This window comes from Macrotis lagotis, chromosome 8, assembly GCF_037893015.1.
Source record: "Macrotis lagotis isolate mMagLag1 chromosome 8, bilby.v1.9.chrom.fasta, whole genome shotgun sequence".
NCBI classification, from domain to species: Eukaryota; Metazoa; Chordata; class Mammalia; order Peramelemorphia; family Peramelidae; genus Macrotis; species Macrotis lagotis.
Window position 1 is genome coordinate 107,139,715 of NC_133665.1, and position 23,150 is coordinate 107,162,864.

The 23,150-nt window shown below is 42.3% G+C and overlaps 2 protein-coding genes across 2 annotated transcripts; both read right to left on the reverse strand.

Moving 5' to 3' along the window:
• Positions 1–883: 883 nt before the first annotated feature.
• Positions 884–8,919, reverse strand: LOC141496017 (hyaluronidase-1-like). The gene is made up of 4 exons (XM_074198018.1): positions 8,556–8,919; positions 6,217–7,151; positions 4,466–4,555; positions 884–3,339 (listed from the first exon to the last, which is right to left on the reverse strand). The coding sequence occupies exons 2-4, from the start codon at positions 7,120–7,122 to the stop codon at positions 3,022–3,024; spliced, it is 1,314 nt and encodes a 437-aa protein (XP_074054119.1). The 5' UTR covers positions 7,123–7,151; positions 8,556–8,919; the 3' UTR covers positions 884–3,021.
• A 1,177-nt stretch (positions 8,920–10,096) lies between these two features.
• LOC141494926 (hyaluronidase-1-like) lies at positions 10,097–12,613 on the reverse strand. Its single transcript, XM_074196048.1, has 3 exons — positions 11,630–12,613; positions 11,299–11,388; positions 10,097–10,662 (listed from the first exon to the last, which is right to left on the reverse strand). Exons 1-3 carry the CDS (start codon positions 12,542–12,544, stop codon positions 10,345–10,347), a joined length of 1,323 nt encoding a protein of 440 aa, XP_074052149.1. The 5' UTR covers positions 12,545–12,613; the 3' UTR covers positions 10,097–10,344.
• Positions 12,614–23,150: the final 10,537 nt, after the last annotated feature.

A 23,150-nucleotide genomic window follows, 5' to 3' on the forward strand; every position in this document is an offset into this window, starting at 1 on the left:
CCGCGAGTGCGCATGCGCCGCGCCCGCGTGGGCGCCCTAGAGCCCTGGGTGTGCACGTGCCCCGCCTCCGGGGGTGTGCGCGTGCGTGTGTGGACGTGTTCTGTGAGTGAACTTGGCCCGAGCTTTGGGAGGTGGCGCTGACTGGGCCTGCGACTTACTTCCGAACCGGGCCCTGGGGCTGGGAAGCCCCAAAGGATCAAAACCCGCTCAGTGCCACTTTTTTTCTTTCTTTTTATTTTTTTAGATTTTTGCAAGACAATGGGGTTAAGTGGCTTGCCCAAGGTCACACAGCTAGGTAATTATTAAGTGTGGCTGAATTCGAACTCAGGTCCTCCTGACACCAGGGCCAGTGTTCTAACCACTGCACCACCTAGCCGCCCCTCAGTGCCACTTTTAAAAATTCCTTCTCTACCCAAATAAATTTGTGTTTAAGATAACTATAAAGGAGGTGAAAGTCGTCCCTCTGATGCCACCTGTGTGACCTTGAGAAAATCACAGCTCCTGAGCACTGATGCATCTTTCCTGTGAGCCATCTGGGGCTGTGCCCAAAGGGCAATGGGACTGGGCCTGCCCTTTGACACAGCAACACCAGGCCAGGCTCTGCATGCTGAAGAGACCATGGAAAACGTCAAAATCCTACTGCACCAAAACATTCGTAGCAGCTCTTTTTGCAATGGCAAAGAATTGGAAGTGGAGGAGATGCCCCTGGGTATTACTGGCTGAACAAATTGTGGTACATGTATATGATGATGGGTATTATTGGCTGAACAAATTGTGGTACATGTATGTGATGATGGGATTTCAGAAAAGCCTGGAAAGACTTACAGAATTGCATGAAATGAGCAGACCCAGAGGAACATCATAGACACCACCAACAACACAGTGTAATGATCAACCAAGATGGGCTTGTTTAATTCAGTAGGACAATAATCAAAGACAATTTTAAAGGATTTATGATGGAAGTTATCATCTATATCTGGAAAAGGAGCCGTGGAAGTTAAATGAAGACCTAAGCTTATTATCTTCAATTTTTAAAAGTTGTCTTATAACTCATCATTTCTCTCTCCCTCTCTATTATTTTCTTTCTTCTGTTTGGATTTGAGTCTTCTCTCACAACATGATCAATATGGATCGATTGTTTAGCATAGTTATAAATGTAGAGCCTATATCTGGGGGTGGGGGGGAGGAAGGGAGGGAGAGAGAAAAATGTAAAACCCAAAACCTTGAAAAAAAAATGGTTGGTAAAAACTTCTGTTGCATGTAGTTGGAAAAATAAATAAATAAAATATTAAAAGAAAGTCACAACTCCCATGGGCCTCAGTTTCCTCATCTGTAACATAAAGCGGTTGAAACAGATGACTTCTAGTATCTATTCCAGCACTTGACATGATCCTCTATGAAAATTTATCTTTAACATTTTCAACTGAACCTGTGATCTTGGTATAGAAAACTGCCTGTTTTCTGTTCCCAAATGAATTGAGAGAGTTCCCTAAGGTGCTGAGGTATTCAGTGACTTCCCTAGAGTTACAGCAGCCAACACAGGTGGGGGGGGGGTGTTGCAGGAGGGTTTCGTACTCCAAAGCCAGCACTCCATGCAATGGTCTGCTCTGCTTTTCATTATAAATCTATAACACTGTTTAAAATAATCCTGAAGCAGGAGAACATTGTACACATTAATAGCAACATTGTATGATGCTCAACTATTATAGACTTAGCTCACTACTTTCATTTTCACTTTCTAAAATTTGTTTTAATACTTTATGATTTGTTTGGTTTTTTTGTCCTCATGATCTTTTGTTCCCTTTTGTTCTGATTCTTCTTTTACAATATGAATAATATGGAAATATGTTTAACAGTTATTCATCTGTCATCTATATCAGATGACTCAATGTCAAGGGAAGTGGGGAGAGAAGGGAGGGAAGAAGAAAAATGCGGAACTCAAAATCTTGGAAGAAAATGAATGTTGATTATAAATTTGCATAAGGATGAATGTTGAAAAATTACCATAACATGTAATTGGAAAGTTAAAATAAAATATCAATTAAAAAAAGATGAAAGTTGAGAATTATCTTTGCATATACTTGAAATTAATTTTAAAAATAATAATAAAACTCTGGCCCAGAAGAAGAGATTAAAAAACAAAAAGATACCTCTTTCCCTTTTTTTGCAGAAAAGGGGGATTGTGGGTCCTGGAATATATGCCATGGTTTCTTATGTTTGCTGGTTTTGCTGTATGATTTCTTTTCTCCTATTTTTTAAAATTCTTTTCTTTAAGGAATAGTTCCCTGGGGATGAATTGGAGTCATTCTGTTTATTGACTGATTAATTCAGATTTGGAGTCAGAGGACCACCCCAAGCATACCTGGAGCTCTGGACTTGCTGACAATTAAAGAAACTGAATAGACAGAAAGGGGAACTCAGTTTCTAAAGGTTAGTAATCTTTCTTCCCTGAACATCTCTTTGCTAATCCTGAAAATTCATTCTCATCAATGGAGTTCAGATAGAAATGGTCTTGGGACAAGTCATTGTCCTACAAGTGTTCATTTCTTTTTAATATTCAATAAAGCATTGCACAAGTGGATAAAATTATTGATGTTTGATATTGAATAAAAATATTCAAACTGTCCCCAGGTGCCTTTCACCCCAATGGACCCTAACAATGGTCCACTTTCCATCCCTGCCTCTTATCCCAATAGGAAAGACCAACCCAAAGAGAACATCATGAATTATGATAAACATTTATACTAGTATTCCTTAGAATAAAACCGTTCTCCTTTCTAAAGTGATTTATAAAGCACTTTTCTCTAAATCATCCCATGAAGTCCTGTTATCTCCCTTTGACTAAGGAGAACCCGGGGGTTCAGAGTGATAGTCACTGAAGGATGGGAGGCAGTGACAGGATATAGAGGGGAAGCTGTCTTCCAAGAGGCTTAGCATATGGGCCAGGCCTGCAGTGAAGAGGATGAGAGCCCTTTTCAGCTGATCTCTTGTTCCTACTGAGACAGTGCTTCTTTAGAGGATTTAAAGGTTGCCCTGGTATTCACAATGCTCCCCAGCCCAGCCTCTATAGCAGAGACATTTAAATTCTGTTTTCATCTTGGCCAAGGACTCCTCTGCCAAGAAACCTTGAAGGCTCAAGTGCCCATTCTCTGGATGATGATGAATAGAGAAGCTGGCTGGGTTGAGGAAAAGGAAGGCATATGGGTGATGTTGGTGACGGGCACATTTGCCATGCCCTGAGCATAGTGCCTCACTGCAGAGGTAGGCACTACTGGTTACATTCAGGATGAAGGGTCCAAGGATGGTGTCCACATAGTCCTTAATGGCCTGGCAGGATTCCTGAGAGCAGAAAAAGCAGCCTTGGTGTCAGACTCACATAGTCCCACCCCATCCCACCCCTCCTTCCAGGAATATCTTCCATGCCAACTTTGGGCACACCCAGAGGCATCAGAAAGGTTCCAAGCCAGCTTCCCCTATTCAGGCTAATCTAAGGGAAATCTACTCAGGATGAATGAGGCAGTGATGCTTGAGTCTGCCACCCCCCAGCCCCATACCATAAGCTCTAGGTACATATAAAGATAATTTCCTTTCCACCAGAATTGCAAGAGCTTATTCAGAAGAACCTGGTCTCCCATTCTCTTATCCTAAGGAGGGCATGATAATAGGCATCTCTGTAGTTTTCTTTTTCTATTTTGACTCCCTAGTTTAGGTATCAATACTATATTTGTAGCATAAAAATAATTGCAACCGGATTCCTTTTCTTTTCTTTCTTTTTCCTTTTTTTTTTTTTGAGGCAGTCAGTATTAAGTGACTTGCCTAGGATCACACAACTTAATTTTTTTTTCCTCAGACAGTTTTTGTAGTGTTGGAATGAATTGTTCTTTAAATGTTTGATAGCACTTACTTGTAGCTATCTAGTACTGGGGTTTTTTTCCCCCTTTGGGAGTTCATTTTTAGCTTGTTTAATTTCTTTTTCTGATACATTGTTATTTAGATCTTCCATTCTTGGTTCTGTTGATCTGGGCATTTTATATTTTTGTAAATGCTCATTCATTTCATTTAGGTTGTCTGGCTCATTGGCACCTAATTGAACATAATAATTTCTAATAATTCCTTCTTCATTGATAATGAATTTATCTGTATCATTTTGATACTGGTAGTTTGGTTTCTGACCTTTTAAAAATCAAATTAGCTAATAGTTTATTTTATTGGATTTCTTTAAGCTGCTAATTTTATTTATTAATTCTATGGCTTTTTTGCTTTCAATTTTGTCAATCTCTTCCTTTATTTTTACGTTTTCTATTTTGAGATTTAATGGATTTTTTTCATTTGTTGGTTTTCATGAGATTTTTTAGTTGCATACCCAATTTGGTGATGTGCTTTTTTCTCTTTTATATTGGGCATCTCCACTAGTCCACTGTTCATATATGACACTACCCTTGAGCTCCTCCCAGATCCCACTCACCTTGGTTTGTTCACGGTCTCCACTCAGCCATAATACAATTCCATCTGTACCCTGAGCCAGACTCTCTCCAATGGTATTCTCCAGCTCCTCCTGGGGCAATGGAGGAATGTAAAATAAATGGGAAAAAAGGTCTTTGTGAGAGTATTAATATTTTCCCCTCCCCAATTCTTGAAGAGATAAAAGGACATGCTTTTCTCCTCATATCCTGGAGGAATTGCTTCTAGCAGTAAAGCAAAGGTTCATGATAATATTTTAAATTTCCTCTAGTTTTAAAGTTTAGAAAGTATTTTCTTCCCAAGAGATCTCCCCTGTAAACACTGCAAATACATTATTTAGCATTTGAGTAAATTATGAAGCTCAGACTGGTTAAATGACCTATTTAGGGTCACACAGCTAGCAAGTATCAGAAACTGGATTCAACCCAGGGCTCCTGATTCAACATCACCACACAATCAACTATTCCATGCTGCTTCAGTGGAACAAGGACACTCACCAAAAGTCATATTAGGTGTCAGGAAGATGATCTCCCATGTTGGGAAAGGGGAACTCAATTTCTTGGTCTGTCACCAAGGGGAAAGCAAAGTCCATTTCCCAAAAGACTAATGGTGGGAGTGGGTTACCCTGGGCAGGGCCCCTGGCATAGTTTGAGGCTCTAAATATGGTCAAAGACTGTGGTCTACAGCTGGTCTAACTCTTATCAGTAGGTAGCTGAACAGCATTGTACTATGGTCAACAGTGAGAGACTTAAACTCTCAGCAATTCATCAATCAAAGATAATTCTAAAAGACCTAGGAAGAAAAATACTATCCACATCCATAGAATGAACTTTGGAGGGGTGGCTAGGTGACGTTGTGGATAAAGCACCAGCCTTGGAGTCAGGAGTACCTGGGTTCAAATCCAGTCTCAGACACTTAATAATTACCTAGCTGTGTGGCCTTGGGCAATCCACTTAACCCCGTTTGCCTTGCAAAAAACTTAAAAAAAAAAAAAAAAATGAACTTTGGAATCTGAATGCAGATCAAAGCACACTATTTTCACTCTTTGAAAATTTGTTTTTTATTTTATCCTTCATGCAGTTTTTTCCTGCATAACATGATTGTACAAATACAACCTATATCAGATTCCTTGTTGTCTTGAAAAGGAGGGAGGGAAGGAAGGGAGAAAGAAAATTTATTAAAATGAATGTTGATGACTCATATGGAAACATGCTTAATATAATAACCTATATCAGATTACTCGCTGTCAACTGAAGGTGGGGAAGGAAGGGAAAGAGGAGAAAAATGAGGAATTTAAAATCTTACAAAAAAAGAATGTTGAAAACTATCACAGCATGTAATTGGAATAATAAATAAAATTTTAAAAATGAATGTTGAGGGGCAGCTAGGTGCCACAGTGGATAGAGCACAGCCCTGGAGTCAGGAGTATCTGAGTTCAAATTCAGCCTCAGGCACTTAATAATTACCTAGTTGTGTGGCCTTGGGCAAGCTACTTAACCCCATTACCTTAGGAAAAAAACCTAAAAAAAAAAATGAATGTTGAGCCTCAGACACTTAATACTTAACTGTGTGATCTTGGGCAAGTCACTTAAGCCCATTGCCTTGCCAAATAAATAAATGAATGAATGAATGAATGAATAAATGCTGAAAATTATCTTTACTTATAAGTGAAAAATAAATTTAAAATTTTTTTAAATCAAAAAAATAAAGTAGGAAGGACTTTAGGAGGAGAGGGGAATAGGGGGAGGAGCTCACCAAGGGCAGAAAATCATTTGTCTTCTCATAAAAGATCTGCATGTAGGGCAAGATAGGCCTGCCAGGATTCCTGGTTTTCCCTTCCACTCTGAATGCCTCTTGCAGCCTCCCACGGACAAATGGCAGTGAGTTTCCTGTGCCCTCCAGCTCCCGAGGAAGGTAGATGCTAGGGTAAAGGGCTTGGCTCTGTTCCCACAACCATAACAACTGGTTGTTCAGGACCCGGATCTCCTGATCACACTCTCCTGTGTAGTTGGCCTTCTGGAAGTTATAATTGTAACAGTCTGGGAAACCATAGTAGCCCCAGAGTCCCCTAGGTCGCAGGAACTTCCCCAGCTGTAAGGTGCCAACCATCCATTTCATGGCTGCCTCCTCAAATTGTTTCTTAGCCACCTCCTCTATCTGGAATGGATGCCAGTCTGGATGTTTTTCTCTGACCAGATCCAGAGAATGCTCCTGGTATATCTTCTTTAAGTCCCAGTTCGTGGCCCAAACAGGACGCCATTCTTCCCAATCGATGACCACAATCCCCTTGAAGTTGAGGTCAGGCAAAGTGACCAGGATGTCTTTAAAGGATTTGATCAGATGGTCCCAGAAACTGGCATTCTGAGGCAAGCCACCATTGATGGGCTGTCCAGCAGGTGTGTACCAAGGGTAAAGGCCCAGCTCATTGCTATAGAAGATGGTCATAGTTGGTCCCTTGAAGACCTGGTTTGGGTTGGCTATCACATGGAAAGTGTCCAGGCTGATGTTTACCTGAAATTTCTCTTGGCACAAATAGGTGTTGGCATTCCAGATGGCAACAAAGGGGACATTTGTTAGCACAGGATGCCCTGAGTCCTGACTCGGGTCTGGAAGGATCAGCAAAAGGGCACAGATGAAAAACAGGAAGTCCCCTGGAGCCATGGTGCATGGTGGAAGCAATAATTCACGCTCTGTTGGCACAGGACAATGGCTGGTGAGTTGGTTTCCCAACAAGCTGACATATACTCACACTCACACTCACACTCACATTCACATATGCAGGTACAACTCACATACAACTAGATTCTTAGATTAAATATTCACTAGTTCAGAGGCTAGATGTTCTGGAGTCACACACCATGGCAAGGTCACTGAGTTAACTCAGGGAGCTCCCAAATTGCTCACTGGAAAACAACTTTGTGAGGGGAACACTGGGATTAGGTAGTAACTAAAATGGACAACCCACTAATATCATTTAAGCCTAACCAGGGAGATGCTACTAAACCTTGAAAAGGAGATGGGTCAAACAAAATCCCACAAAGTCAGGTCATTTGGTGGGGTGGGGTGGGGTGGGGTGGGGGTGGAGATAGGGTAGAAAACTATGGGATCTGCCCTCACTTTGGTCAGGAAGAGAGCTTATTGACAGAGGGAAGGATAATAGGAGGACAAAATGGAGAGTCAGGGAGATAGATTAATGGGGTCAAGTTAGTGGGACTGGGGATAGAAGAATGAGATCAAAGGACAAGAAGATAAGGAGATATGAGTAAAGGAGGATAAAAGACAGGATACTGAGTCAGGGGAAAGGATAGTTAGAGCATCTGTGGGATAGAGGGTAGGAATTTGGAGGGCCATAGAATGGGGGAACCAGGGAACAAAAAAGGACGTTCTAGAGAACTGGAGAAGAGGGAGATAGTCGATAAGCATTTACTAAGGAATCAGGAAGACCTGAATTCAAATTCAGTTTCATCCACTTACTAGATGTGTGACTCTGGGCAAGTCACCTAACCCTATTTGCTTCAGTTTCCTCATCTATAAAATGAGCTGGAGAAGGAAATAACAAACTATTCCAATACCTATGCCAAGAAAACTCCAAATAGGGTTATGATGAGTTGGACACAACTGAACACAACAATTAAAAAAAAACAAAACACCAACATTGAGCCAGGAAATGGAGTGTATGAGGAATAGTCAGTGATTGGATTGCAGAATTCATAAAGGGGACTAAAATATAAGAAGATTGGAATGATAGAAAGGGGCCAGGTTATGAAGGGCCCAGCAAAGGGCTGAATATTTGACCTTAGAAGTCATAAGTAGTTACTGGAAACTCCTGAGTAGAGGTGGGGGTGACATGGTTAGATCTGTACTTTAGGAAAAAAATGGGGATCAGAGAATAAGAAAGTGATGTTCTGGCAGAGCAGAGGATAGGGAGAATCCAGGAGGATTCTGGGACAGGGGAGTGAGTGACCCATTAAAATGATGGGAATTGGGAGAATAGGAAAATAGAGGGAGAATAGGAAAAATAGAAGACTAAGGCTGAAGAAAGGAGGTAGAATAGGAGAATGAAAGGTGGCGGATATGGAGACCTGAAAACTTACCAGTCCTGCAGTCCAAGTCCCCCTCCTGTCATCTCTGTGGGGGCAGCAGCTTGGGGATGGAAGGAGAAAATGCTGCTGATTCCTGTTCTTCCAGAAAGAGGCCTTAGGCGATCCGTCCCTATAGGGGATGCTGCTGGTCCTAAAGGTTTTGCACCTACTCCTTTACCTGTACCCCCATCCAAACGGTCAGTACTGCCTACCCCGAGGCTGAACTGGAAGCCCGAACCTCTGTGGTGAAGCAAATGTAGGAGGAGAGGAACTCAGACTGACCAGCCCCTCCCCAGGCCTGAGGAGGGGGGGCCCAAAGCTGCCTTCCTCTCCCTCCTGGGGAGGCCAGAGCACACCACTGCTTCCAGTGGGGGCGTGGAAGAGGAAGGACTTCGGGCTGCTTGGCCCCTCCCCCTGGCCTGAGGATTGGTTGGGGGGGCAGAGCTGCCCTCCTCTCCACCCTGGGGTGCCAGAGCACACGACTGCATCCAATTGCGGAGTGAAGGGGGAAGGGCTTCAGTCTTCCTAGCCTGAGGAGTGGGGCCCAGAGCTGCCTTCCTCCTCATCCTGGAGTGGCCAGGCATACTAGCGCTTCCAAAGTGGAGAGAGGGAGAGAGAGCATCCTGATGGCCAGATGGGATGGCAGAGGAAGAGAGGCAGATGGGGGCTATCTAATTTCTCCATCTTTCCACCCTGGATTCCAGAGCTTGGGGTGGCAGCTAGGACTCCCAGACCAAGAAAGTACTTGTCCTTCAGCATCATTCATTTTATTATAACTGGGAGCACAAAACGGAGCAGAGAATGACAGGAAGAGGAAGTAGATGGGTGGGAGACAAGAAAGATGGTAACACCTTCCCCCCATTCCCAGGATGACTCTGTGTGTACTCAAGTCATTGACTCAGGGGGTGACTGTGCATGTGGGACAAGGGAGGGGCGGGGGGGGGGGTCGATAGGAGGAGTGGGAGAGGTAGGCAAGGTTTTTCATTGAAAACAATTCTATTCCAAGAGACCTGGTATCTAGTACCAGTTTTACATCAGTTTATTGTATGACCTTGAACAAGTTGGGACAGGGCCACCTCTAAGTCACACCCTGCCCCCAGTTCTGCCTTTTTGTCTCTCTTTGTCTGTCCGTAAGCATGTGCTTAGGTGAGTGTGTTACAAGTGACGTATTTCTGGAAGCATTTGCACAGCAAAGACCTGATGTATATTTGGTTGTGTTCTGGCTAACTATATATGGATTCATTCATTCAGCAAGTATCAGATTTACTGAACTTCCCTTGTATTCACTTCTGAAACTGAGGCTTTGGGAGAGGCTTGGAAGACCCCTTAGCTTTACCGTTACCTTTTAGAAGATCCTGCTCTGTTTCTACCAACATTTCTGGTGAATGATTGCAAGTTCTGGGAGAGCAGGGACTCTTCTTTTTGCCTTGTTTCTTTTTTCTTTTTTTTTTCTTTTTTAGATTTTTGCAAGGCAAATGGGGTTAAGTGGCTTGCCCAAGGCCACACAGCTAGGTACTTATTAAGTGTCTGAGACCAGATTTGAACCCAGGTACTCCTGACTCCAGGGCCAGTGCTTTATCCACTGCGCCACCTAGCCGCCCCTGCCTTGTTTTCTAGTATGCCTGCCATACCATAAATACTCTATAAATGGATTGATTATTAATATTAAGGTTTGTATCGATTATAGTCAGTCCAGAGGCAGGATCACCTATGTCTATATGATTGTAAGCCCATGTGTCAAAGACTTCATCTGACCTAGCTAATGTTGGTTTCTATACTAGGGGCTGAGAGAACCAAGCACTCAATGACCGTCCTGCTGCTCACATTGCTCTCCAGCCCAACCTGAGTAACATTGACACTCAAACTCCATTGCCATCTTGACACTGGCTTCCTTGGTCAAGAAGCCCTTTACCCCCAGGTGCCCAGTGTCTGGCTGGCGCTGGATGGAGAAGCTGGATGGACTGAGGAAGAGGAAGGCGTGGGGGTGGTCTGGGCGGCGGGCACAGCGACCATGCCCTGAACACAGAGATTGGCTGCAGAGGCTAGTGCTGCTGGTCACATTCAGGAGGAAGGGACCCAGGGTGGTGTCCATGTAGTTCTTGATAGCCTGGCAGGATTTCTGTGGACAAAGAGCTAATCTTTAGGCCTGGGAAAGCCTAAAGGCAGGAGGAAGCCTCCATGCCATCCTTGGCCAGTTGTCTCCAGGGCTGTCAGGAAATCTATCCTCAGGGACTTTGATTCTTTGGGGAGTTTAGAATTTATTTTAGGAACTTGCTTGGAGGAAAGGGAACAGCAAGATCCTGAGTCTGTAGCAAGGTATACTCTCCCCAACTCTTTTCCTCTTTTTTTTCCTTCAATACCCTTCTTAACTCCCCAAACCCCCAGAGCACTCCTGAAACCTGAGAAGAGTATTCTAATTAGGGGTTGAATATCAACCATGAATCTAAAGGACTGGAGCTCTAATGGAGGAATATCAGACATCTGTGTCAGGTTAAAGGACAGATCTCTCTCTCTCTCTCTCTCTCTCTCTCTCTCTCTCTCTCTCTCTCTCTCTCTCTCTCTCTCTCTCTCTCTCTCTCCCTCTCTCTCCCCCTAGTTGTTGCCCAGTCCTCCTAAAGCTCCAATGACTAGGGAAGACTTGGAAGTGCCATCTTGCTTCTCCAACACTTCCACTGACCCTTCTTATAGATAGCAACCTCCAGGCCTTGTCTCCTCTCCCCAAAGGGCCTCCTCCCAAGTCCCAAGACTTACTTACTTGGCTATTGGAGTTCCACCAGCTGATCCACAGCACAATTCCATCTGCTCCCTGGGCTGCACTCTCCCCAATGCTCTGCTCCAGGTCCTCCTGCAAGTTACAGGGTCAGTGGGGGTAGGGGAACAGAACTGCCATGAAATATTACACCAGCATTACTGGGCTTCATGGATGAGAGAGGGGAATGAATATAAGCAAACATTCCTTGGCATCTCAGCCCAAAACTAGGATACCCTGTCAGTGAAGGTGGGGCTCTGAGGCCCCATACTGGGTCCCAGGTCCTAGTCTTATTGGATGGACTGGCTGACAGGGGGGAAGTTGTAGAGGCTCTCACCAAAGATAGAAAGTGATCAGTGGTCTCATAAAATATCTGAGCATATGGCAGGATGTGCCGGCTATGACTGTGGGTGTCTCCCGCTACCCGGAAAGCTTCTTGAAGCCTTGAGCGGACATAAAGCAGACTATGGTCTTTGCCCACCAGCTCTGGGGACAGGTAGATGCTGGGATAGAGGGCACGGCTCTCCTCCCACATCCACTGCAAGTGGTCATTCTGATCCTCAATCCCCGGTGGACATTGACCAGTGTAGTTGGGACTCTGGAAGTTGTAGTTGTAGCAATCTGGGAAACCATAGTATCCCCAGAGTCCTTCAGGCCTCAAGAACTCGCCCAACTTCAAGGTATCCAGCATCCAGGCCTTGGCTGCCCCTTCAAACTGTTCTGTAGCCTTTCTCTCTACCCACCAAGAATACCAGTCTGGGTGCTTCTCTCTGATCATTTCCCGAGAGCGTTCCCGGTAAATGTTCTTAGAGTCCCAGTTGCGAGCCCACAATGGACGCCATGATTCCCAGTCGATGACTGCCAGGCCCCTGAAGTCTGAGTTGGGTATTGAAGACAAGATGTCCTGGTATGCCTTGGTCAGGTGGGCAGTGAGGCTGGCATTCTGTGGCAGGCCTCCATTTACAGGCTGCCCCTCAGATGTGTATGAGGGGTAAAGGCCCAGTTGGGTGCTGTAGAAGATGGTCATGTTTGGCCCCTTGAAGGCTTGGCCTGGGTTGGCCACAATGTGGAAGGTATCCAGGTCAATGTTGACATGAAAGGAGGTCTTGCAGATATTGGTGTCAGCATTCCAAATGGCAGCAAAGGGGATACCAGGAACCACAGGATTCACCACACTCCCGCCTGGGGTGGGCAGACACAGCAGGAGGGCAAAAACAGATGGTAGTCCTGCCATGAAGGGGCTCAAGATCATGGTGTACCAGTGGAAACAATGCTCCTGGCTCACTGGGAGGGCAGGTTTAGCAGGTGCTCAGCTTGGTTCTCCAGACTTTGCCTTTGCTTTCAACTGACAACTGGTTTTATGCTGAACTTCAGGGGCCTGCCCATTCTTACTCATTTTCCTCTCATTCTCCGTTCTGTCAGACACAACCTGGAAAAATGCCTATCCCAGATCATTCTTCTTGTCTTTACTCTAAACCATGTCATGAGCTGTCATGGGGCCTGACTGACATCTCCCCCAACCTCAGTCTTCACTTCCTCCTTGCTAGTTCCAAGTATAGCAAAGAGAAACAGCTGGCACAAATGGGCTCTTTGGGCACAGGATAACCCCTGAAGCCCTGGCTGGTCTTTCATCACTTAGATCATGAGATTTAAAGCAAAGAAAGAAAGGAATCATAGAAACCATTCATCAAAAGATTTTTAACCATTCTGATTAATGGATTCCTGGGGTTGTATCTGGGGTGGGGTGGGGACCTATAGACCACTCCATAATAGAAAATATACAGGAGTACACAGGAAATCAGGAGCAGATAGGTGGTTCAATGGCTAAAACACCAGACCTGGAGTCGGGAGGATCTGAGTTTCAATTTGGCCTTACCTACTTACTAGCTGTGTGACCCTGGGCAAGTCACTTAACCTCATTGCTTCAAAAAAAATAAAATAAAAAGAACCAGAAATTAGTGAAAATAATCATGTAAGGCATTTCCTAACCCAGGTTCACAGACCTCTCCCCATCAGATCTACCCTTGAATCTCTGGGTATCCCTGGGTGTGAGGTTGTTAAGAAACCCCAATTTAGTCCAATACTTATATTTTACAGATGAGGAAATTGATGCCTAGAGTGGGAAAGGGGAACTTGTACAATATGTGGAATCATATTAAAAATCCCCTTTTTAGTTTAACTGAAAATATTAAGAAATATTTTTCTAGCCTATAATCCTTAACAAAGTGGGAAAAGAGGTCAAGATCAAAAGCTAAGGACCAAGAATATGGACTAAGAGTAATAAACAAGCTTTGAACACAAAAATGTCTCTTTCCCAATATGGTAAGGACTCCCTGGTTGGCTGGAAGGGCTGCCCCCAATGTGTTGCATAAGTGTATTTGGTGGTTCAAAGGGAGCCAGGATAAATATCTCTAGCTTCTTCTTCTTCCACCCTTCTTTTTTTTTCTTTAGGTTTTTGCAAGGCAAGTGGGGTTAAGTGGCTTGCCCAAGGCCACACAGCTAGGTAATTATTGTGTGTCTGAAACTAGATTTGAACTCAGGTACTCCTGACTCCAGGGCCAGTGCTCTATCCACCGTGCCACCTAGCTGCTGACTAGCCACCGCCCCCCACCCCCTTCTTCAAGGGAGATTTTAATTCTTGCAAGAGGGGAAATAAAAGATTGAGTCCAAAGAGAGTACTGGACAAAAACTATATCTATATACTCCCTTAAATATTGTTAGTCTAGGGGATATGATCAGATTTAATCTACTCTCTGATTGCTGTAGGGGAAGGGAAGTGAGAGGAGGGTCCCGATTTTTATTTCCAAAACTTAAACCCTATCCCATCAAATGCCAGACTCACAATGAACACATACAGCAGGTAGCAAAGAAACCCATTTATTCAAATCAGGAGCAAAACAGAAATCAGAGAAAGTATACATAGGAAGGTATACATAGGAACTCTCCCATTGGAAGTGGATCTCACTCAAGGGGAAACTCCAAAATTTTCAGAGTACCAAGACAGGGGTAAGAAGATTGAGGCATAATGGAGACTGCCAGTTTCTCTGATTTTGGTTACTTCCTAACTTTTTCCTTCCACAAATGGAAATATAGTTGACCTCAAACATCTTTCTTTTTGAATCCAGAAGTCAGAAGTGCCCAAAGACTATGAGTTATTGAGAATGAGAGTTCCAAATCAATGAGTTTTGGGTCTAGGATTAAACCAATTAAGATACATGCCCCCCACAAAATGAGGCCTAGATCCCACTAAGGGCAGGACCCTCTTTTCCATTTAGAAGGAATGAACACATTGATTATAGAGAGGAGCCCTTGCAGTATGGGTTGAAGCATATCACCCCCTTCTCAGAAGAATTTTTCTTTTTAGAATGTTTTTATAGGCATAAAAATAAAAGACATTAAATGCCAAAGAAAATCAATCATGTTGAAATATAGTTATCAAAATATGTTTTAAAAGATCAACCACCTAAATCATGGATCCTGCCATAAGAACCCCTGCTATTAATGCTACCTCAAATTAACTTGTGGTAAAGACATGTATAAGGCCATGGAGGTGGGAGAGGGGAGCAGTGTAGACTGGGGAACAATGTCAGTTTGGATATTTCTCTAAGCTAGAGATGTTTGGATTTAGAATAATGTTAAATTAACAAAACTGTTTCTAGCAAGCTTCTGCCTAAAACAAAATAATAACTTTTTTTGTATTTGAAGGTAGCCACATTCCTTATCCTTATAATGACCTATGTGCCAGATACATTGCAAAGATTTCATCTGATGCTCACAACAACCATGGGAGGTAGGTTTATTATTATCCTCATTATATAACTATTTCTACCTTTTCATATTTGTTTGCAACATTCCTCTACCCTAGTATTTGGTCAGATTTTTTTTTTAAGAAGGCAACAGAGTTAAGTGACTTGCCTAAGTTCACACAGCTAGGTAATTATTATTGTGTTTGAGATTGGATTTGAACTCAGGTCCTCCTGATTCCAGGGCTGGTTCTCCATCCACTGCACTACCTAGCTGTCCGGTTTCCTTGTGTATAAAGAAACTGAAACAAACAGAGGTGAAGTATCTGATTTCACATTTAAATTTTGCTTTCCTGATTCTAAGTATTCCTGATTCTAAGCTCATAGCTCTACTCACTTCATCCTCTTCCTTCTTTCCAAAGAAATGTAGTCCTAGGTATTGGAGGAGGGGGAGTGGAAGGAGGTCTTCCTCAGTGCAACACTGACTTTTGGCACAATCTCCATCATTCCTCATCCCATCCTGGTGGAGCCCTTGCTCTCTCTCTCTCTCTCTCTCTCTCTCAATAGGGATGTGCTAAAAGCAGGAGGGGCAGTGGATCAATCATTTCTCCTCACAGGGTTGATCAGGAGGTAGCTGCGGAGCCACAGAAAGGATTCTGAGATATAAGGAGGCAGGAGACTCCATAGTTGTGTTGTCTCGAAGACAAGGAAGAAGAATTAGTCTGGCAAAACTAGACGGGATTTTCCCAGGTCAGCTGGTCAATGATCCCGTCTGATTGAGAGAGGGAAGGACAGAAAAATCTGTAGTCAAAATCTGTAATTTTCTTGCTAACTTAGTCTCTGTAAGACTTTGGGCAGACCTGGTGAGACCTCCTCTGGGCCTCAGTGTCCTCATATATCAAGTAAGCAGACTGAATGAATCTAGCTGTCTTTAAGGTCTGTTCCTATCCTAGAGGTAATGATTCTATGATCACAAGTCACATGACAAGTTAGTGGTTGTGAAGGGGGAGGGGTTACGATGAGGTGACTGGGTGAATAATAAAGTTAATAGTTTTGTATATCTTTGGCACTTTTTGAGGTTTACAAAATGCTCTGGAAATCCTGACAACTGGAGTAGCTAGTGTTCCTGGAAACAGTAGCATCTGAGTTCAAACCCTTTTTCAGACACTTGATACTTACTAGCTGTGTGATTTGGGGCAAGTCACTTAATCTCATTGCCCCACAAAATCCAAAAGAAAAAAGAAAAAAAAAAGAAATCATGACACCTATATCAGGTGGCTTGCCCATTCCCTGCCTCCATTTACAGTTTGAGGCTCTTCCTATAACATCATCCTGACTCTCACATTGAACTCTGGCTCTGAATGGTTTTAGAAAAAAGGCAGACTCACATGAAGCGATGAAGTGAGCAGTAACAACAACATTGTAACTGCGAACAAAGACTTAGCTATCCTCAGCAATACAATTCCAAGACAATTCCAAAGGACTAACACTAAAAAATACTATCCATCTCCAGAGAAAGAACTGATGAAATCTGAATGCAGATTAAAGCATACTTTTTTTTAACTTTATTTTTCTTGGAATTTTTTGGTCTGTTTTCTTTCACAATATGGATAATATGGAAAGTTCTGCATGACTACACATGTATAACCTAGATCAAATTGCTTGCCTTCTTAAGGGAGGAGGAGGAGAGAAATAAATTAGAACTCAAAAATTTAAAAATATTTAAAATTGGTTTTACACATAATTGGAAAAAAATAAAATAAAGAATTCCTGCTGCCTAAGGGCTTGGTTGGGGCCATAACAATATGCTCAGAAAACAGCAGTTCCAGACCAAGGAAGTGACAAGTTTTTCTGTGGAAGTTTGAAGAAAGGATCACAGGATGGTGGAAATAAAGATGAAAAGGACCCCAAAGCCTATGTAAATTAATGCCCTTATTTTAGAGATTGGGAAGCTGAGATCTAGAGAAATAAATGGATCTTATCCAATCCAATCAAGGAATTTTCTTCCTTCTTGGTCTCTGTGCTTTTCAAAGATTTTTATTGACCAAAAACCTCATGTTTTTCCTCTGCTGCTGTTCCAGCTCATGCCCAGCCTAGCCGGCCTTGGTGGCACAGTGGATAGAGCACCAGCCCTGGAGTCAGGAGTACCTGAGTTCAAATCCGACCTCAGACACTTAACAATTACCTAGTTGTGTGGCCTTGGGCAAGCCACTTAACCCTGTTTGCCTTGCAAAAACCTAAAAAAAAAAAAAAAGAAAGAAAGAAAGTGATAGAGAAAGGATTTGAATTCAGGTCCCTTGGTTTCAAATACTGTACTCATTCCTATTAGCTGAAAATGGTCAGGAGGGACTTCCTGGAAAAGGTTGTTTTGGGGCTCAGTAGGTACCAGTATAGAGTAACTGCAACGAAGGGCAACTGAGGCAGTGGGAAAGGACTCAGTAACTTTCTTCTTGGGGCAGATTTCTAACTGTAGTTAGCCAAACAAAAGAGTTGGGTAGTTTGGAATATGAGATGGGGTATGTGTGGAGGCTGACTCTTAGGCACTTGACTCTTCCAAAGGATACCAGAGGGAACCACAGAGATGCCCTAGCCAAGGCCAATCTGGAGGGAGACCTGAGCCTGGGTAACAGGTAATGAGGTTGACTCTGAATCCAAGTGATGTCCTTGTTCCAGGGACACAAGCATCCATGTCCCCCAGAAAGGGAAGGAAATAGTAAAGAGCATCATTGTCTTTAGTCACTCTGGGAAAAAAAACAGAGGGCTAGAATCAGGATTGAACAGGCAGAACCAGGAAACTAAGTCCTTCCTGTCACTCTTTCCCTGTCAGAACCTAAACTTAATTTCCTGTTCAGAAACCTTCCTTGGCTCCCTAGAGTCTCCCGCATTTAGTATTGCGAGCTCCTTTGCCTAGCATTCGAAGCCTCTGTCATCTGGACAGAAGGAGAAAATAAGACTCCTAGGACTCTAGCCTTCTCCAGCTAGAGAATTTTCTTCCTTTCTTGGTCTCTGTGTCTCTTAAAGTCTTTCGTGATCAGATCCTTTCTGTCCTCTACTGCTATCCCATCCTTCTTACAAGCTCTTTAGGAGACAGAGGTCAGATTACTCAAAGTGGGTTGGTGGGAAACTAAGTGATGTAGTGGATAGAACACTGGTCTTGGAGTCAGGAAGACCTGAGTTCAAATCTAACCTCAGACACTTGAGACTTACTGGCTGTGTGACCCTGGGCAAGTCACTTATCTCCAATTGCCTCAACCCCCTCCCAAAATATTACTCAAAAAGAGTCAAACAAAGAAAAAAAGAACAAGTTGACAGAGACATAAGATCCCAATACCTGAGCTGGAAGGGAGCTCAAAGAGTATCTGTTCCACCCTTATCTGAGTGAACCCTCTTGTACACCAAGTAGCTGAGTACATGAAGACCCTTAGCACTGGGACTCCTTGTTCCCACCCAGTTGTGCTTCAGTCTCTTGGGATTTTGCCAGCATGATTCAACTGTCTTCTAACCCTGGAATATCCCTCAGTTTCCAGGATTTTTATCACCCTGGAAAATCCCTCCATCATACTGGCCCCCTTCTCCAAGTGGTGAAATCCTTCCAGAGCCTCCATTTTGGGGACAGGTCCAGGCTGGTCATGCTTCATTTCCCTGGCAAATGTGCTTGGAATTCTCTCCAGCTTTCATGTATTGCCTTCCCTTTTTAGAAAGGAAGCTCCATGAGGGTAGGAACTGTCTTTTTGCTTGCATTTATAACCCCAGAATTTAGCACAGTGCCTTACATATAGGGAGAGGTCTTAATAAATACTTATTACCTGCCTTCTTGCCTTCCAGAGTGCAGAACTAAGAATAACAGATGGCAGTTACAGAGAGACAGGCTTTGTTTTAATATAATTCTAACTCCTTGGCTCTGAGGACTGCTATGGAGAAAGGAGATCGAAACAGATGCTGTTTCCCAAATTCACCAACTCCATTCTTTCTTCTTTTCCCCCACTTCCTTCCCCCCCTCCTTTTTTCTTCTTTTTTTATTATATTGTTAAATTAGCAAGCATCTATTTTCTCTCTCTTAAACCCCCTTTAAAAAGAAAAACAAGACTTGAAACAAATATGTATAGTCAAGCAAAACAAATTCTCTCATTATACATGTCCAAAAATATATGCTAGACACTTCCTTTCTTTCATCTCTATTCCCAAAGGGTAAACTGTTTCCCTCCCTCCCCGCCCCCCCCCAACCACCTTAACTACTCAAACTCATCAGAGTTCCATCTGTCTGCTTCACCCAGGGGCAGGAATTAGAGTGAGCTGAGCCTTGAAGGAATGCAGGAATTATAAGAGGCAAAGAAAGATAAGAAAGGCAATCCAGGAATATGGAACAGCTGGTACCCAGATAAGGAGAGAGGAGACAGGAGATGGAGTTTCAAGTCATGGAATAGAAAATTGGCCAATATGGTTGGAAAAATAGAGTTCATGAAGGCAAATTATGTAAAATAACTTTGGAAATCTAGGTTGGAGCTGGATGGAGCAGGTGATGATAGGTTGAGAAGTTTTCATTTTATTCTAGAGGTTAAAGGGAACCATTGAAGATTCTTCAGTGGAAGAGTGGTATGGTCTGACCAAAGAATGGGCTTGGGAGAGGTGGGCTTAAGGATCCATATAGGTTCCTTTCATGAAGAATTCACCAAACTGACTCAGGGAGTTGACAAAAAGCTTAAATATTAATTCACAGGTTGCTGCAAAAGTTCACAACTTACTACAAAATGTTCACAGACTGCTAAGGGAAAGAAGGACTAAAATGAAGGCAGGAAATCACTGATCCTAAACAGTTATAAGCTAAAGGGAAAGAGAAACTAAGAAGTAGGAAACCACTGATCCCTAAACAACTTAAACAACCTAAACATTTAAAGCCACAATGAAAGGTTGAACAGGAAGAAAGGCTTGGTAGCATGAGAGGTTATTTGAGGGATCACAGGTAGAGGAGCAACTCAAATGAGGAGTGAGTGCTTTTAAGGACATAGGAATATGTAGGGAAATGTAAGGAAATAAAGGTGAGGGTGAGTCAGAGATGAGACAATCTAGGTATATGTTGATAGGAGTAGTAACTACCAGAGCAGAGAAGAAGTAATTAGGAATATGTAGATGAGGGGTAATAGGTCCAAAGATTTAATCTTTCAGGGTAAGGCAGGGATCCATTTTTTTTTTTTACTGGTAGGGGCTTTTGTGCCTAGGGGCAGGGATTTGTCAGAGTCCTTGCCAGATGGGTAAGGTACTTTACTCAAAGTTCATTGACTTCATCTCAGGCCTTAGAAAATGGGATGGGGGGGAGGATACATGGCCAGTACAGAGGGTACAGATTAATAACTATGAAACATATTTCTCTGTCCAATATTTCTTCTACTTCAAGACCTGAGTTTTAAGAATATGTGTGGTTATTGATTAGAGAACAACTCTGAGGCACCAACTTACACCTATCAGATTGACTAATATTACAGAAAAGGAAAAGGACAAAAACTGAAGGGGATGAGAAAAAATTGAGACACTGTTGCACTGCATTTTGTGAATTAATTCAACCATTTTGGAACTATGCCTAAAGGGCTATAAATCTATGCATACTCTTTGGCCCGGCAACACCACCACTCAGTCTATATCACAAAGAAATTTAAAAACAAACAAGACCCATATGTATAAAAATACTTATAGCACCTCATTTTGTGGGGTCAAAAAATCAGAAATTGATAGAATGCCCATCAATTGAGGAGTGGCTGAACAAATTGTGGTATTTGAGTGAAAAGTAATGTTGTTGTGCTACAAGAAATCATGAGCAGGATAGACTCAGAAAAACCTGGGGAGACTTATGTGAACTCATACAAAGTGAAGTTAGCAGAACCAGGGGAACATTATGTACAATAACAGCAATATGGTATAAAGATCAACAATGAATGACAGCTATTGTCAACAAGACAATGATTCAAGATAGTTCCAAAGGATTCATGAAGAATGCTATCCATCTTCAGAAAAAAAAAAGATGGAGTCTGAGAGCTGATTGAAACATACTTTTTTAAACTTTATTTTTCTTGTGCTTTTTAAAAAAATAATATATTTATCTATTTATTTTTCTAACTATATGCAAAGATAGTTTTCAACATTCTTTTTTTTGTAAGATTTTATGTTCCATATATTCTTTTTTTTTTTTTTGCAAGGCAGTGGGGTTAAGTTCCTTGCCCAAGGCCACACAGCTAGGTAATTATTAAGTGTCTGAGGTTGGATTTGAACTCAGGTCCTCCTGACTCCAGGTCCAGTGCTCTATCCACTGTACCACCTAGCTGCTCCCATTCCATATATTCTTGGTTTTTTTGTGGGGGTATCTTTTCTTTCACAACATGCTAATATGCAAATATATTTTGCACAATTGTCCATTTGTAATATATCAACTTCCTTATCAACTTGCTTCAAGAAGGAGAGAGAGAGGGAGGCAAAGAATCGGAACTAAAAATAGAAAATGTTATAATTGTTTTACATGTAATTGAAAAAATATATTTAAAAATTTAAACAAAATAAAAATTAAAAAAGGAGTATGAGTATAGTAGGATAGAGGGGAAAGAGTAGGGGAAACCAATTAAGAGGCTATTGGAAGAACAGTACAGGAAAGGGAGTGAAGGTAGCAGCTGTGCTAAATGGGTTATGGGTAGGAGAGTTGTGCCCTGAATAAAATTAGGGAATTGTGGAGGAAGGGTGGCTTTAGGTGGAGGATATGATGAGTTCTATTTTGAACATCTTGAGGTTGAGATGGCACTTCCAGATGGGCAGTAGACAGCTGATCATGCAGTATAAGACTTTGGGTGAGAGAATAGGGTCAGAAACATATAGATCCTGGGGCCCCCTTAATTATAGGTTTCCCCTGAAAATTATCCAGAGGTTGAATGTATGATTATAAGTCAGAATATATTCTTAACCACAGCTCACAAACTCCCACCAATAGAAGCAGAAGACATTAATTCAAAGCAAAAGACATTAAATTAAAAGCATAGCAAAATAGATGACAAGGAAAATTTGCCCCATATGTATAGGGTTACACTCTCCCACAGATTATATACCTCTAGTGGGAGAAGAGAAATAAATGTGGCCAGGGAACAAAGAAAACCAGGCTAACTCGTTCTTAAGGCAGAGTTTCTCCTGAAATACTTCTCTCCTGGTGTTTCTTGCTGACCCTGCTCTACCTTGGATGTTCTTAATCACTTGTATGAGATAATACCTATGTTGTCTTCTTGGCTAGTGGTGTTACTGGGTTGCATGTGCTTTCTCCATTTCAGCACTTTGATGAAGTTCTTGCTAATCTAGTATCTCCACTTCACTGTCATCTTCTGATGTCTGGGATGAGCTGTTCTTTGCTGAATTATATCTATATGTTGTTGTTTCCCTCAATTGGAGTGGGGTGTCTATTAGTCCTTTTAGCTCATAGCCTCAGGAGTCATGTCAGTGATTTTATGAGGGAATACTAGCTTTATCAAGAGAAGCCTTTAGGTTTCAAGTTGGTCATTTAAACCATCTTCAGCCTCATCTGTCACTGTTTGAATTTATTCTATTCTTTACATTTAGGTGAGAAAATTCTTTTTATCTCTTATTGTGCTCCTGGATATTTCATAAAATTATTTCTGAGAGCTTCACTTATTATACTTGGAGAAGCAAGCTATAGCCTTGCTTGTTTGCCCTTCCTTTCTGCCAACACTAATTCTACTGCCCTTCCTACACAAAGTTTTCAGGGTCATCTGCATAACATTGCTAACTGAATCTATGGGAATAGATGAAATCACCAAGAAAGACTGTCAAAGCAGAGGAGACAAGGACTCAGGATAGTCTTGGGAAACATCCATGATTAGTGAATAGTCAGGAATAGTCAGACATAGAGGAAAACCAAGAGAGATCTGTGTGACAGAAGCCAAGTGAGGAGAGAATATCCAGGAAGGGAAGAGATTTTTTTCCTAGTTATCTTATAAATGACTTTTTTCTGATTATTTTATGTATCAAATATAATTTGGGTTTGAGAGAGAACAAACCCAATAGTGACCCAAGCCAGAGATTTTTGTTAGATGTTGACCCAAAGGAATATTAAATATGAGAGCAGCTTTC